We start from the raw sequence: 15,367 nt of genomic DNA, 5'->3' as shown, positions 1-15,367 counted from the left end.
ACGTTATTTGAGTTGCTCTTAAGTTGTCACTGGTGCCTCTTAAAATCTTGTTCCATTATTCCTGTTCCCTGCTCTTTCTATTAGGAAATTATATTTTGTATTTAATATTTATACCTTAACATTAAGTCTTCACATAGAGGGAAATTCCATTCTTTCTTTAAAAATAAAAAGATTAATTTTGTGTATTTTCTTTAGGTCAGCAGTCTTATTTTACATGTAGAAGAAGCTCATACGCTCCCAGTAAAACATTTTACTAATCCATATTGTAACATCTACCTGAACAGTGTCCAGGTAGCAAAAACACATATCAGGGAAGGGCAGAACCCTGTGTGGTCAGAAGAATTTGTCTTTGAGTAAGTCTTAATATTATTGAATTACTGAATTTCACTTGAAAATTGCATTTCATTTAAGATTCTTTATGCTGTACTGTTTTGCATATGCTTTTAAAAATATTGTATGCATGGTTATATAGCAGCCATAAATGCATGGGTAGAATCTTATGTATGCATGTAAGTAAGTATCTTTGTTAATATAATTGTCTTTGGCTGATCATGAGAACTCAGTATTGAAATAACTTTAGAATAAGTTTAAATGTTGGCCAAGTTTAGTATTAATTGAGGCTTTCTGTCTTTTCCTCTAGTGATCTTTCATCTGATATTAATAGCTTTGAGATAAGTCTTAGCAACAAAACAAAGAAAAGTAAAGATCCAGATATACGTAAGTATTTTTTCTGTAAAAGATGCATATATATTGCAACAATTTCATTGCTCTTGTCAAACACTGTCACAAGAAAATTGAGTATATTCTGTGATTACCATACAGCTGTATTAGTATGATTTGGATATCTGTTACTGACAGTAATGTTTTTACAATAAGAACCTGCATGTTTTTTAGTAGTAGAAGGCACAGTAATACAATTCTGTGTACCTGATTGCTTTTATAAATCTATTCCAGTAAGCCTGTTATGTTATACTGTGACCATGTTTACCCACCCCCCCCCCCCCCCCCAAAAAAAAAAAAAAGAGAATCTTTCAGGACTAATCTGCTCCATGTAATGTTACATTCCACTAAGTTTATTTCTTTAATCTGTTTTAAGACCAGCTGTGTGGGATTAACTTTGTCCCTTTCAGGTTTGTTTTGGGATTTTTTTCTTTTTTTCTTCCAGTGAGAAAGAGGGGGGAAAGGTACTTTCATCACTTAAAATTGAATAAATAGAAATCATAGAATAGTTAGGGTTGGAAAGGACCTTAATATTATCTAGTTCCAACCAGGGAAATCACACCCTAAACTATGTCACCCAAGACTCCATCCAACCTGGCCTTGAACACTGCCAGGGATGAAGCATTCACAACTTCCTTGGGCAACCTGTTTCAGTGCCTCACCACCCTCACAGTAAAGAATTTCTTCCTTATATCTAACCTAAACTTCCCCTGTTTAAGTCTGAACCTGTTACCCTTTGTCCTATCACTACAGCCCCTAATGAAGAATCCCTCTCCAGCATCCTCATATGGCCCCTTCTGATACTCGACGGCTGCTATGAGGTCTCCATGCAGCCTTCTCTTCTCCTGGCTGAACAGCCCCAACTTTCTCAGCCTGTCTTCATATGGGATGTGTTCCAGCCCCCTTACCATCCTCATGGTCCTCCTCTGGACTTGTTCCAACAGCTCCATCCCCTTCTTATGTTGAACACACCAGAACTGTACACAATACTCCAAGTGGGGTCTCACAAGAGCAGAGTAGATGGGCAGGATCACCTTCTTTGACCTGCTGGTCACGCTCCTTTTGATGCAGCCCAGGATACGGTTGGCTTTCTGGGCTGCAAGTGCACACTTCTGGCTCATGTTAAATTTCTCATCAACCAACACCCCCAAGTCCTTCTCTTCAGGGCTACTCTGAATCTCTTCTCTGCCCAACCTGTAGATGTGCCTGGGATTGCCCTGACCCAGGTGCAGGACTTTGCACCTGGCTTGGTTGAAGTTCATGAGGTTGGCATTGGCCCACCTTTCAAGTGTGTCCAGATCCCTCTGGATGGCATCCCTTCCCTCCAGTGTATCATCAACTGAACCACATAACTTAATGTTGTAGGCAAACTTCAATTCCACTGTCCATGTCACCGACAAAGATGTTGAACAAGATTGGTCCCAACACTGACCTCTGAGGGACACCACTCTTTGCCAGTCTCCAATTGGACATTGAGCCATTGACACAACTATTTGCGTGTGGACATCCAGCCAGTGTGACATCTTGACAGTCTGTAGAACAAAATTTGCCTCAGTCCTCTGTCATCCTGTTCTCCCCCCCATTCTATCTGATCTGTGTTCTCAAGAGCTTACTGTCCTGGGTTCAGCTGTAACTGTCATTTTTTTCTCCTTCTTAGTAGCTGGTGCAGTACTGTTTTTTTGACTTTAGCCTGAGAACAACTCTGATTGATAACACACTGATGTTTTTAGTTTTTGCTAAGTAACGTTTCCTCTGATCAAGGACTTTTAGTCTTATTCTCTGCCAGGGAGAAGGGGTGCAAGAAGCCAGAAGGAAACAAAGACAGGACACCTGACCCAAAATAACCAAAGGGGTATTCCATACCACAGCATGTCATGCCCAGTATATGAACTGGGGGGAGTTACCCAGAAGGCCCAGATTGCTGCTTGGGTCAGGCTGGGTATCAGTCAGCAGGTGGTGAGCAATTGTATTCTCTCCCCTTGTTGTTTCCCTTATCATTATTATTATTGGTGGTAACAGTTGTAGTTTTGCATTATACCTTAGTTACTGGACTGTTCTTATCTCAACCTGTGGGATTTACATTCTTTTGATTCTCCTCCCCATCCCTCCAGGAACAGGGGGTGAGAAGGGGGGGAGTGAGTGAGTGGGTGTGTGCCCAGTTACCAGCTGGGCTTAAACCATGAGTTACTTTCCTTGTTCAGCTGTTTTGCTTCTATTTTTCTATTATAGCAAAGTACCAGCAAGATGGTAAGACATATCAGTTTTCCAAAAAAAAAAAACCCCAACAAAAGCCCCACAAACCCCCAAAATTGACCCAAACCAAAAAAATTCTCCCCCAAAACCCCACACCTGTATTCTGAGCCACACAATGTTGTTTTCTTTGCTTTAAAGGTATTTCATTTCCCACCATACTTGTCATTTAACTTCAGCCCTTTGCCTCCTTTCTATTGCCTGCAATGCAGACACACACCCCACCCCTCCCCCACCCAAGATTTGTTCCAAGTACTTTTCTGTTGTTTTCAGACCTGTCCCAAAGCCTGGTACAGTATTTATAATCTTTTGCTCTTGGCTTTGGTTTGCAGGTGTTGTGTTACTGGCCTGTGTCCTGGGTTCAGCAGTAGCAGTCATGTTTCTCCTTCTTGGTAGATGGTGCAGTGCAGTGTTTTGACTTTCGGCCTGGGAACAGAACTGATAGCGATGTTTCGGTTTGGCCAAGGACTTTGTGAGCCTCATGCTCTGCCAGGGAGGAGGGGAAGCCAGGAGGAAGCAGAGACAGGACACCTGACCCAAACTGACCAAAGAGGTATTCCATACCACAGCACATCATGCCCAGGATGTAACTGGGAGTTAGCCGGAAGGGCTGGTTGACTGCAGGGTTGGAGGAGGTATCGGTCGGAGCTTGGTCAGGCTGGGGGGGCAAGTTATCGGTTGGTTGGTGCTGAGGTGTTGTATTCTCTTCCCTTGTTATTTCCTTTATCATTGTTATTATTGGTGGTAGCAGTAGTGATTTGTGTTATACCTTAGTTACTAAACTGTTCTTATCTCAACCCGTGGGAGTTGCATTCTTTTCGATTCTCCTCTCTGTCCCTCTGGGAGTAGGGGGAGGGAAAGAAAGGGGGAAGTGAGCGAACGAATTACCTGACTGGGTTTAAGCCACGACAGCCTGTTATAGAATCATACAATAGTTAGGGTTGGAAAGGACCTTAAGATCATCTAGTTCCACCCCCCCGCCTTTGCCTCTTTCTCTTTTGTTCCTCTCAGAGATTTGTAGGGAAACCTTGACCAAAGTTAGAATTACTTCTAAGACTGAATGCTCTTGCAGAACTGTCATGGTTTAAACCCAGTCAGGCAACTCGTTCACTCACTCCCCCCCACCTTCTTTCCCTCCCCCTACTCCCGGAGGGATGGAGAAGAGAATCGAAAGAATGCAACTCCCACGGGTTGAGATAAGAACAGTTTAGTAACTAAGGTATAACACAAATCACTACTGCTACCACCAATGATAACAATGATAAAGGAAATAACAAGGGAAGAGAATACAACACCTCACCACCAGCTGACCAATAACTTGCCCCCCCCCAGCCTGACCAAGCACCGACCGATACCTCCTCCAACCCCGCAGTCTACCAGCCCTTCTGGCTAACTCCCAGTTACATCCTGGGCATGACATGCTGTGGTATGGAATGCCTCTTTGGCTAGCTTGGGTCAGGTGTCCTGTCTCTGCTTCCTCTCGGCTTTCCCTCCTCCCTGGCAGAGCATGAGGCTCACAAAGTCCTTGGCCAAACAAAACATCATTGTTATCAGCTCTGTTCCCGAGCCGAAAGTCAAAACACAGCACTGCACCAGCTACGAAGAAGGAGAAAAATGACTGCTACTGCTGAACCCAGGACAAGAACCTAATTAAATTTCAAAACTCTTGCCCTTTCCTCTGACTAAAAATTTCTGCATAGCAGAAGGAAAAAAGATATATTGTTTGACAGACTGTCACGTTCGGTGGACTGTATGTGCTGGGCTCAGATCTCACAGGGTGAAATTAAGACACAAACAAGGTCAAATGTCCAAAGAATGCAATTTGTTACCTAAAATGATTGTAACATACAAAAGAAGGAAAAGAGAAGAAGAAAAAGAGGAAGAGTAGGAAAGGAAAGGATAGAAGCAGTATATCGATAGATTTGCAGAGAGTCAAATATTTACCACCACGGAGTCGTACAGTGTCTTCCAACTAACAGGTGGTCGTGCAGTCCTTTATGCCATGTTGTATCCAGATGTCAATCAGATAGCTGTTACCCCCAGCTTTGTGTAATTAGTCAGGGTTGCATCTGTGAATGATGTGTTTCAGCAGGTTTCCTATCTGCTGACCATACAGTTTGTTTCCTGCAGGGGTGTTCCAGTCTGCTTTTTGTTTCTTGCAAGGGCATTCCATTCTGCTTGTCAGAAGTGAAGATTTCTTCCTTGTGCAAGGATGCACAGCTGAATCAACAGCTGAACCCACAAGTTGTTTCAGAAAACACTGAAGTCTCTTTCTTAGGGGTCTCACCACAACTGATACAATTCATAGTTCACGGAGAGCAATGGTTGAGACAAATACCTGTATAACATTCTTGCTACACAGACAAAAGGACTTTCTAATTGCAGTTGTGACCTTGGTTTTGCACAGTTTTATTCATTTGAGCTAGAAAATTCTTTATCTGGGCCAAAGCTTTGCTTAGTAAAAGAACTCTTTAAGTGATAATTCATGAATGGAATACTTCAGTAACTCCTTTTAAAGCATTTTTATAGTTTCCTTCTCCCTGTCCAGATTATGGAGATCGTGCACGCTACCTTTAGATGTATCCAACTGGTGGAAGATTATAGATTGTTTCTTTATCTAGGTCAAGAGGATTGGCAACATTTTCCTGATTATGGTTAGGTAGACTCTTAGAGCATAGCCTAACAATCCTTTCATTTTGGGATAAGGATTAGACCATATCAATTTGAATTAACAAGCATCTCTGCCTACATCCCCATCCCTATTAAATATTTGAAGGATATGGGGAATAAAATTGAGATAAAAGAGACCTTATTCAACTTGCCTGGGTGATGTGTTGTGTAAACCTTTGCCACCTCCAAAACCAAATAAAATAGGTTGATTACCTATCTGAACATTTCTCCTTTGTAGCCACAGTTATTAAATGTGGATTGCTTTGAAGTGGGAGTAATGTGAGGCTCATCTTCCCAGCTAACCCATTGTTGTGGTTTAAGCCCAGCCAGTAACTCAGAAACACACAGACGCTCGCTCTCTCCCCCACTTCTTCTTCTCCCTGCTCCTGGAGGGATGGGGAGGAGAATCAAAAGAATGTAACACCCACAGGTTGAGATAAGAACAGTCCAGAAACTAATGTATAATATAAAACTACTACTGCTACCAACAATTATAATAATGATAAAGGAAATAACAAGGAGAGAGAATATAAAAATAAAAGGGGAAAAGGGAAAGAAAGCAAACACAAGTGATGCACAATACAATGGCTCACCACCCACCAACCGATACCCAGCCTGACCTGAGCAGCAATCTAGCCCTTCTGGGTAACTCCCCCCAGTTTATATACTGGGCATGACATACTGTGGTATGGAATACCCCTTTGGCTACTTTTGGTCAGTTGTCCTGTTTCTGCTTCCACCTGGCTTCCCCTCCTCCCTGGCAGAGCATAAGACTGAAGAAGTCCTTGGTTGGAGTAAACATTACTTAGCAACAACTAAAAACATTGGTGTTATCAGAGTTGAAAGTCAAAAACATAGCACTGCACCAGCTACTAAGAAGGAGAAAAATGACTGCTACTACTGAACCCATGACACCCATTAAGTCAATTTTCCTGCTTACTTTTCTGTCATATAAAGCAGAATGACAGCTGAAAAATCTTGTATCAGATTCACTGCTTTCTCTTCTATTGTAACACAAAATTAAATACCCAAATTATGCAAGCATAAGGGCTATTTCTTTCAGTATTTGTGGTGGGTTGACTTCGGCTGCCTGCCAGGTGCCCACCAAGTCCCTGTTCTCAGTGGGATGGGGAAGAAAATAAGATTAAAAACTTGTGTGTCAAGCAAAAGGCAGCTTAATAAAGAAAAGCAGAAGCTGCATGTGGAAGCAAAGGAAAACAAGAAGATTTATTCTCTACTTCCCATCAGCAGGTGATGTCCAGCCACTTCCTGGGAAGTAGGGCCTCAGTAAGCATAGCAGTTGCTTTCGAAGACAAGCACTTTAATAATGAATGCCCCATCTCCTCATTTCTCTTAACTTTTATTGCTGAGCAGACATCATATGGTATGGAATATCCCTTTGGTCAGTTTGGGTCAGCTGTCCTGGCTATGTCCCTTCCCAACCTCTTTCCCACCCCCAGCTTGCTGGCCTTTGAGGAGTAGGGTTGGAGAGACAGCCTTGATGCTGTATGAGCACTACTCAGCAGTAGCCACAACTGGTTTGTTATCAGCACGTTCTAGCTACAAATAAAGGGCACAGCACTATGAGGGCTGATATGAGGAAAGTCAACTCCATCCCAGCCAGACCCAGTATGAGTGTTTAAAAATATTTCTTTAGTTTTTAAGTCTTTCACTTTGAAATTTGCCTATATGAGTATTCATTCCGTTACTGGTTTTGTATTTTTGTTTTTAAAAGATATTTCAAATATTCATAAATTATACTAAATATTTTAGCATGAGTTCTACTTGTTTTCTTTGTTTCTCTAACAGTTTTTTAATAAATTATTTGAATAAATATATAAATATTGCTCAGGGGAAAAAAAATGTAAAATCTCTGGAATATATCGCTAGATTTCATAAGCTACTGAAAATTTGAATGCTGAAATGTGATCAGTTAAATCAGTAACTGTTTCAGGGCAGTTCCATATGGGGTTCAGCTGGAGTGGAAATACTGGTTTGGTTTTGCACCAGGATAGTTGGCTAATTCCAGATTAATACCCATTGAAAAAGAAAATATTTTTATACTAGAGGCGGTCACCTCATGCAGGCAAGTCCGTAGAGCAAAATCACAGAACTGTTTGGGTTGGAAGGGACCTTAAAAGATCATCTAGTTTCAACCCCCCTGCCATGGTCAGGGACATTCTCTACTAGACCAGGTTGCTCAAAGCCCCATCTAACCTGACTTTGAGCTCTTCCAGGGATGTGGCATCCACAACTTCTCTGGGCTACCAGCTCCAGTGCTTCACCACCCTCACAGTAAAGAATTTCTTCCTAATATCTAATCTAACTCTACTCTCTTTCAGTTTAAAGCCATTACCCCCCAATCTATCACTACACTCCCTGATAAAGAGTCCCTCCTCATCTATCCTGTAGGTCCCCTTTAAGCCTTTATATACTGGAAGGCTGCTATAAAGTCTCCCTGGAGACTTCTTCAGGCTAAGCAACCCCAACTCTCTCAGCCTGTCTTCATAGGAGGGGTGCTCTAGCCCTCTGATCATCATCATGGCCCTCCTCTGGATGAACACCAACAGGTTTACATCCTTCTTATGTTGGGGGCCCCACAGCTGAATGCAGTACTACAGATGGGGTCTCGTGAGAACAGAGTACAGGGGGAGAATCTCCTCCCTTAGCCTGCTTGCCATGCTGCTTTTGATACAGCCCAGGATTGACTTTCTGGGCTGCGAGTGCACATTACCTCCGTCTCGCCTTTCAAGCAGTTTGTGTTTGCAGTAGTGCCACAGCTTGTTTTTGAAGTTGTTATTTGAGAATATGCAGTTGGAGAAAAGATATTGCACTGTACTACACATTTATCACTTCTGGGGCACTGGGAAATAAGCCTACTATGGCAGGTTATAGACTTGGTTCCCATACTCTCCAGGAAATATGAACTGAACACATTAAGTGCAAAGTATGTAAACACTCCCGTAGACATGGGTGGACTTTGGACAAAGGGGAAAAACTATGAAGCCTGTCAGGCACGTATTAATGATAGTAACAACATACTGTCTACCAACACTAGGTACCAAAAATAAGATGCTGACAGCCACTTCTTTGAAGGACAAAGTGTAAGAGGTTGTAGTCCTCAACAGATCCTCACTGCTTAGTAAATGGATTGTGCTAACATACCAGCTGTGACTGGAAAAGCCAGGATTTAGTATGTCCATGTATTGAGCAATTTCTTCTTTGTCAGCATTTAGATAGGCTTTTATTCTGATTCAGTAGTTGTAAATGTTTTTAGGGTTTTTGAGGGAGTGGATGATTTTGGCTGGTTCTGGTTAGGTTCAACAAAGGCTTCAATGTAAGCTGAAGTTCATTTCCATTCTGACAAAAAATGTAAATTTGATTTCAAGTTATAAGTATTAATCATCAAAATATAAACTAAATATTAATCCCTAAGCTTTATTTGCAAATAAACCATTAAGAAACCTCAGTCTTACATTTTTTTTGTGCTAGTGTTCATCATATAAAATATTCTTGGATCAGGGTTGTTGTGTATAGATCTTAACAGTCCTTGCAAAGATGGGATCAACTATTGATTTTTTTCTGTATAGTTGTTATTCTATCATAATGTTCTAGACTGCAAAGTATAATCCTTAAATTCTTATCCAATGACAGTCTCTTATTGAACATAGCCTGATAGTTTGATATATGTTGCTAAATAGCAGAAAGTGTTTCTTTAAAGTCTTTGAATATAAATTATAGTAACAAACATTCTGCAGTCCAGGTATTGATATTTCTGTTTTGATATTTTAAGTTCAAAGCAAGATTATAGTATTTATATTATTGCTAGTAAGTGCTACTCTATAACCATGGGAAAATTAAATCATCAGGTTATTTTGAATCCTGTACCTTGCTCTTCCTGTCAGTGAGATATATGCCTTATATTCACGAGCAAAACAAGAATGTTGTTTTGTTGCACAGTCAAGGACATGAGAGCTTTGCTCATAAGAAATATTTTGGGAAAGTCAGTTGATTATCTGGTCTAAAGACAGTCTAATCCACACTTGTGATAAGTAGTAGATGATGATGAATTTGTTTATCCACTGGGAATTTTTTTTTATACAGTTTGTATAAACTGTTGCAGCCTTAATCTGGGAGTTTCTAAGTATTAAAGAAATACATCTGGTGACATTTGGGAAAGATGTAGTAATGCTAATAATAAAACTACAAATAGTAACTTTGTTAATAACCACCCCTAACTATTCTATGATTCTATGATCTCTGTGTATTCATTATTTACACCATGCTTTATATTTCAGCTTCAGTTTTCAGAAGTCTGAAACCATTTAAGAGATAATCTGTCAATATACTTCATGGCACAAATTTTGATTCTTTTTATTAATATTCTTGCTGAAACAAGGTGACATGCTGAAAACAGACTTTTTTATTCAATAATAGCATTGTTTTGCTGAACATAACCTACTTAACTATGCTTTTTTTCCTAAAGTTTTTATGCGTTGCAAATTAAGCCGATTACAGAAAGGACATACAACAGACGAGTGGTTTCAGCTCAGTTCCTATATACCACTGAAGGGTACTGAGCCAGGTTCTTTGCGTGTTCGAGCACGATATTCTATGGAGAAGATCATGCCAGAAGAGGAGTACAGTGAGTTTAAAGAGGTATTAAATTTGTTTCCTCAGTTTTTCTGTCAAAATTCATTTTCTTTGTTGATTGAGATTTCAATAACACTAATAAATGTTGCTAAGTAGTATTTGTAGTGACTGTTATGTTAGGACACATTTCTGAACATTATTCCTGTTTTTTTCAGCTTATACTCCAGAAAGAGATGCATGTAGTCTATGCCTTATCACATGTTTGTGGACAGGATAGAACACTGTTGGCTGGCATTTTATTGAAGATTTTTCTTCATGAAAAGCTTGAGTCACTATTGTTACGAACACTAAATGACAGGGAAATAAGCATGGAAGGTACTGTTCCAATTGCACTAACATTTACTGAAGTTCTGGGAAAGGCTCCTACATCTTTGTTTCTTTTTCCTTCCTTAATTACATCATATATCAAACTATGAACACAGCGTGTTTTTTCCTCTGCTTTTTGTTCTCATTTTCCCAACTTTTTGCTTTATTTTTTTCAGATGAAGCTGCTACTTTGTTTCGTGCCACCACTTTAGCAAGTACACTAATGGAGCAATATATGAAAACCACGGCAACACGTTTTGTTCACCATGCACTGAAAGACAGTATATTAAAGATAATGGAGAGCAAGCAGTCCTGTGAGGTGATACCTTGAAATATTTTGATTTGTTTTGATTTGTTGAAATGATGATCTACCTATTCTTTGCTTTGGAAGCATTTATTAATCCTTCAGAAATAATTTCATTAATGGAACTGGATGATTATGATTTTTTTCTAAATGTTAGCTTGAACAATGTTCATAGCATCACTTTTAAATACATGTTTAAAATCAAATTTCTTTAAATTATGTGTTTATTCTTTAGCAATTGTAGGTTCTTTTGTAGCAGATACTGAATGGTCCACCCTAAATAACTTGTGTTAAGCTCCAGATATACTAAAGTCAATGTCTGAACTTAGTTTCATTTTAAAACTCCCTTACCTTAAGTACTTGTGTTAGAACCTATATTTATTTCTAAAATGACCCTCCTAACTTCTGTTCCACTTGAACTTAATCATGGAAAGGTGGGGGGAGGGTGTCCTCAGAAGACTAGATTATAAGATATGAAAATATATGTACTTAAAAAAAGAGGGGCAGTTATGGATAGTGTTAAATGTCTGTGCTGTTAAAATCAGTGCACTAGAACTTAAAAACATTGCTTTTTCACATTAGTTTCCTGGCTAGCCCTTGAAGCAGATTTGTATTTTCTGTGCAGTTCTGAGATTTGTACAGCAGTAGAAGATTTAATTTATTTTGAAATAGCATCGGGTGTCTAATATTATAAAATTATGCATGTAGTTCTATTCAAGAGAAGAAACTTAGTATTTTTTCCTTTTGGTTTTAGTTAAATCCCTCAAAATTAGAAAAAAATGAAGATGTAAACATTAATTTGGCACATCTACTCAGTATACTTTCAGAATTGTTGGAGAAAATATTCATGGCTGCAGAGATACTACCTCCGTAAGTTTGAAATCTGTTCAAATTTGCACTTGAAAATTCCTGTTTGTGTGATTTACATTGCACCATAAAATGGTGGTCTTATTGGTTTATCTTATACTAAGCAGTCTTAAGACTAATTTCTTTAGGGATGTTCTATGTACAGAGAAAAAAAAAACAAACACCAAAAACCCAAAACATCAACACTTGAATGAATTGTGCTTTTTGCACGTGTGGTGGGTTGACATTGTCTGGATGCCAGGTGCCCACCAAAGATGCTCTATCACTCCCCTCCTTACCTGGACAGGGGATAGAAAACATAATGAAAAGCTCATGGGTTGAGATACGGACAGGGGGAGATCGCTCACCAATTACTGTCATGGGCAAAGCAAGCTAATGGGAATTAATTTGGGGAAATTAGTTTAATTTATTGCAAATCAAATTGGAGTAGGGTAATGAGAAATAAGAACAAATCTTAAAACACCTTCCCCCCACTCCTCCCTTCTTCGTCGTCTCACCTTCACTCCCAATTTTCTCTACCTCTTCCCTGCCCCAAGTGGTGCAGGGGGACAGGAAATGGGGGTTGTGGTCAGTTCATCACATGTTGTCACTGCCGCTCCTTCCTCCTCACATTCTTCCCCTGCTCCAGTGTGTGGTCCCTCCCATGGGAGACTGTTCTTCATGAACTTCTCCAGTGTGGGTCCTTCCCACAGTCTGCACTTCTTCACGAACTGCTCCAGCGTGGGTTCTTTCCACAGGGTGCAGTCCTTTGGGAACAGACTGCTCCAGCATGTGTCCCCCACAGGGCCACAGGGCCTGGAAGAAAACCTGCCCCAGCATGGGCTCCTCTCTCCATTGGATCACAGGTCCTGCCAGGAGCCTGCTCCAGCATGGGCTGATCCTCCTTCTGATCCTAATGAAGGGAGTTCTGGTTTTCAGTCACAGGAGTTGGATAATTAATGCTCCAACAAAGAAGGAGGGAATCCTTCCTCTGGCCAGTCAGAGGAAAGGGACAACCAGGTTTATTAGACTGTGTGGATTCATCAGACCCATGGGAATATAAGGCTTTGGTGGACATGGGTGCACAGTGTACCCTAATGCCATTAGGGTCCAAGGGGGTAGAACCCATCTGATTTCTGAAGTGACAAGGGGATCCCAGCAGTTACCTGTGTTGAAGGCTGTGATGAGCCTTACAGGGGACAAGTAGCAGAAGCACCCTATTGTGATTGGCCTGGAGGCTCCATGTATCTTTGGCATAAACTATTTCAGGACAGGCTACTTCAAGAACCCAAAAAGGCGGGCCTTTGTTGTAGCAGCCATGGATTCAGAGAAGATTAAACAGCTGTCTACCTTGCCCAACCTCTTGCAGGACCCTTTCTGTTGTGAGGTTGCTGTAGGTTAAAGAGCAGCAGGTGTTAACTGCTACCATAACATTGAACCAGCAGTAATATCACAACAACCAAGACTCTCTGGTTCCCCTCCATGAACTGGAGAGTCAAGGAATGATCAGCAAGACTCAATCACCATTGAATAGTTCCATATAGCCTGCAAAAGTCTGATGGAGGGTGGAGACTAACAGTGGACTATTGTAGCCTGAATGAAATCATGTCATGGTTGAGTGTAGCTGTACTGAATATGGAGGAACTCCAGTATGAGCTGGAGCCGAAGTGACTGGTAAGTCCATACCAGAGCAGGTAAACCCCCAAAGGGACTGCAGCCCATGGAGGATTCATGCTGGAGCAGGGGGCAAGGGGAGGAGTTCATTGCAATGTTAAACTCTATAGCCTGGTCCAAAAAGACCGGGGTGAAGACTGTAATGGATATGTTTAAATGATGATTTGAGTTGTATGCTATAAGAAATACTATAACAGGGACCACCTGAACTAATGGTGGATGAGCTCTGCAAGAAGCCAGGCAAGTGCAACAGTGACCCATTCTGAACTGGCTTTGATGCCTGATGACTCCACACAACACACCACCTCTTCTGTCCTGAGTGACCACCATAACAGATGGAGCCCAAGTTACAGATTAAATTAATTCAATGAACATTTTATGGACAATGGGGGGGGCATGGACTGAGGGAATGATATATGTATGTATACTAAAGGATGAGAAGGGGGTGGGGGTGATTAATGATGATGTACTGGATAGTATAGGACCCAAGCATGATGCAAACGGTATGGAATAAGGGGTGGAGATTTGTACTGGGTTTGGTTGGGATGGAGTTAATTTTCTTCATAGCAATCTGTATGGTGCTGTGTTTTATAGATTTATGAGTAAAACAGTGTTGATAATACACCCATGTTTTGGCTGAACAGTGCTTGCACAGTGTTGAGGGTTGTTTTTTCTCCTCCCCCCCCTTCCCAGCAAGCAGGCTGGAGGTAGGCAAGAAGTTGGGAGGGGACAGAGCTGTCCCAGCTCTGTCCCCAAGTGACCTAAGGGATATTCCATATGATATGATGTTGTGCTCTGCAATAAAATTGCAGGAAATGAAGGATGAAGGGGGGTGGGATGGGATGACATTTGGAGTTATGGTGTTTATCTTCCCAAGTAACCGTTATACGTGATGAAGCCCTACTTTCCTGGAGATAGCTGAACACCTGCCTGTCAATGGGAAGTAGTGAATGAATTCCTTATTTTGCTTTGTTTGTGTGCACAGCTTTTGCTTTTCCTATGAAACTGTCTTTATCTCAATCCATGAGTTTTCTCACTTTTACCCTTCTGATTCTCTCCCCTATCATGATGAGGGAAAGTGAGCAAGTGATGACTGGGTGAGGCTTAGCTGCTGGTTGGGGTCAACCCAACACAGAATGGCAGAATAACACCGAAGATTCTTTTGGGTCAGTGATGGCAAGGTTAGCATTAAAATCTTCAGTCTTTTAAGTATATGGTCCATGTCTTAACATTTTCTGAAATACACCAGAGTACTCCCATTTTCTGATAGGAGAGGACTATTGCTTAACTACACCTAACCTGTATTTATGGATGCACAAGTTGTTATTTGTTCAGTTAAAAAGTGGGGGGGGAGCCACCAAACCTTTTTTTTTTTTTTATTTTTTTAAAGGAAACACTACCTAAGTAATAGGAAAAAAAAGTATCATAAAGCATTTAACACACATGTGAATTATCAGAATTTTACCTGCACAAATAGAATAGTGTATTAGTCAAGGACTTTCTTTGCCATTGGTAAATGGACTCTCATAGCAGATTTTAAAATAATTTAAAGATTATGACTGAATCATAATTTTAGTATTGATAATAGTTCTGCATTAAGCAGGAGGTTGGACTAGATCCTTTCTGACCAGCTTTTTTATTCAATGAAGGGTTTTAATAAAATTATTAATTAGCTATTATTTTTACAGGACATTGAGATATATTTATGGATGCTTGCAAAAGTCTGTTCAAAGCAAGTGGCCAGCTAATACCACGATGAGAACAAGAGTTGTTAGGTAAGTTACTTGTCACTTTATTCTATGTTGAAAATAATCTTTTAATGTCTTATTACTGTCATACTTCAGTGTCCTTATCTATTTTTTTCTTTTAGTGCCATCGAGAGCCCCAGTGGGGGGGGGCCCTCGATTGTTGTCAGCCCAGCACCACTCACTGGAAGTGAGTGAA

General features: G+C 40.6%; 1 protein-coding gene across 1 annotated transcript in view; it reads left to right on the top strand.

Moving 5' to 3' along the window:
• Positions 1 to 15,367, top strand: part of LOC130592798 (ras GTPase-activating protein 1-like) — a 131,718-nt gene that overhangs the window by 98,256 nt on the left and 18,095 nt on the right. Inside the window, exons 15-21 of the mRNA XM_057397372.1 lie at positions 196 to 353; positions 641 to 717; positions 10,127 to 10,299; positions 10,449 to 10,608; positions 10,776 to 10,918; positions 11,658 to 11,773; positions 15,112 to 15,198. Of these exons, the coding sequence (XP_057253355.1) occupies positions 196 to 353; positions 641 to 717; positions 10,127 to 10,299; positions 10,449 to 10,608; positions 10,776 to 10,918; positions 11,658 to 11,773; positions 15,112 to 15,198 (914 nt within the window). The remainder of the gene's footprint in view (positions 1 to 195; positions 354 to 640; positions 718 to 10,126; positions 10,300 to 10,448; positions 10,609 to 10,775; positions 10,919 to 11,657; positions 11,774 to 15,111; positions 15,199 to 15,367) is intronic.

This window comes from Pezoporus wallicus, unplaced genomic scaffold (genome assembly GCF_028554395.1).
Source record: "Pezoporus wallicus isolate ANWC-B61680 ecotype Strahan unplaced genomic scaffold, APGP_CSIRO_Pwel_v1 contig_7669, whole genome shotgun sequence".
NCBI classification, from domain to species: domain Eukaryota; kingdom Metazoa; phylum Chordata; class Aves; order Psittaciformes; family Psittacidae; genus Pezoporus; species Pezoporus wallicus.
This window is presented reverse-complemented; position numbering and strand designations above follow the sequence as displayed.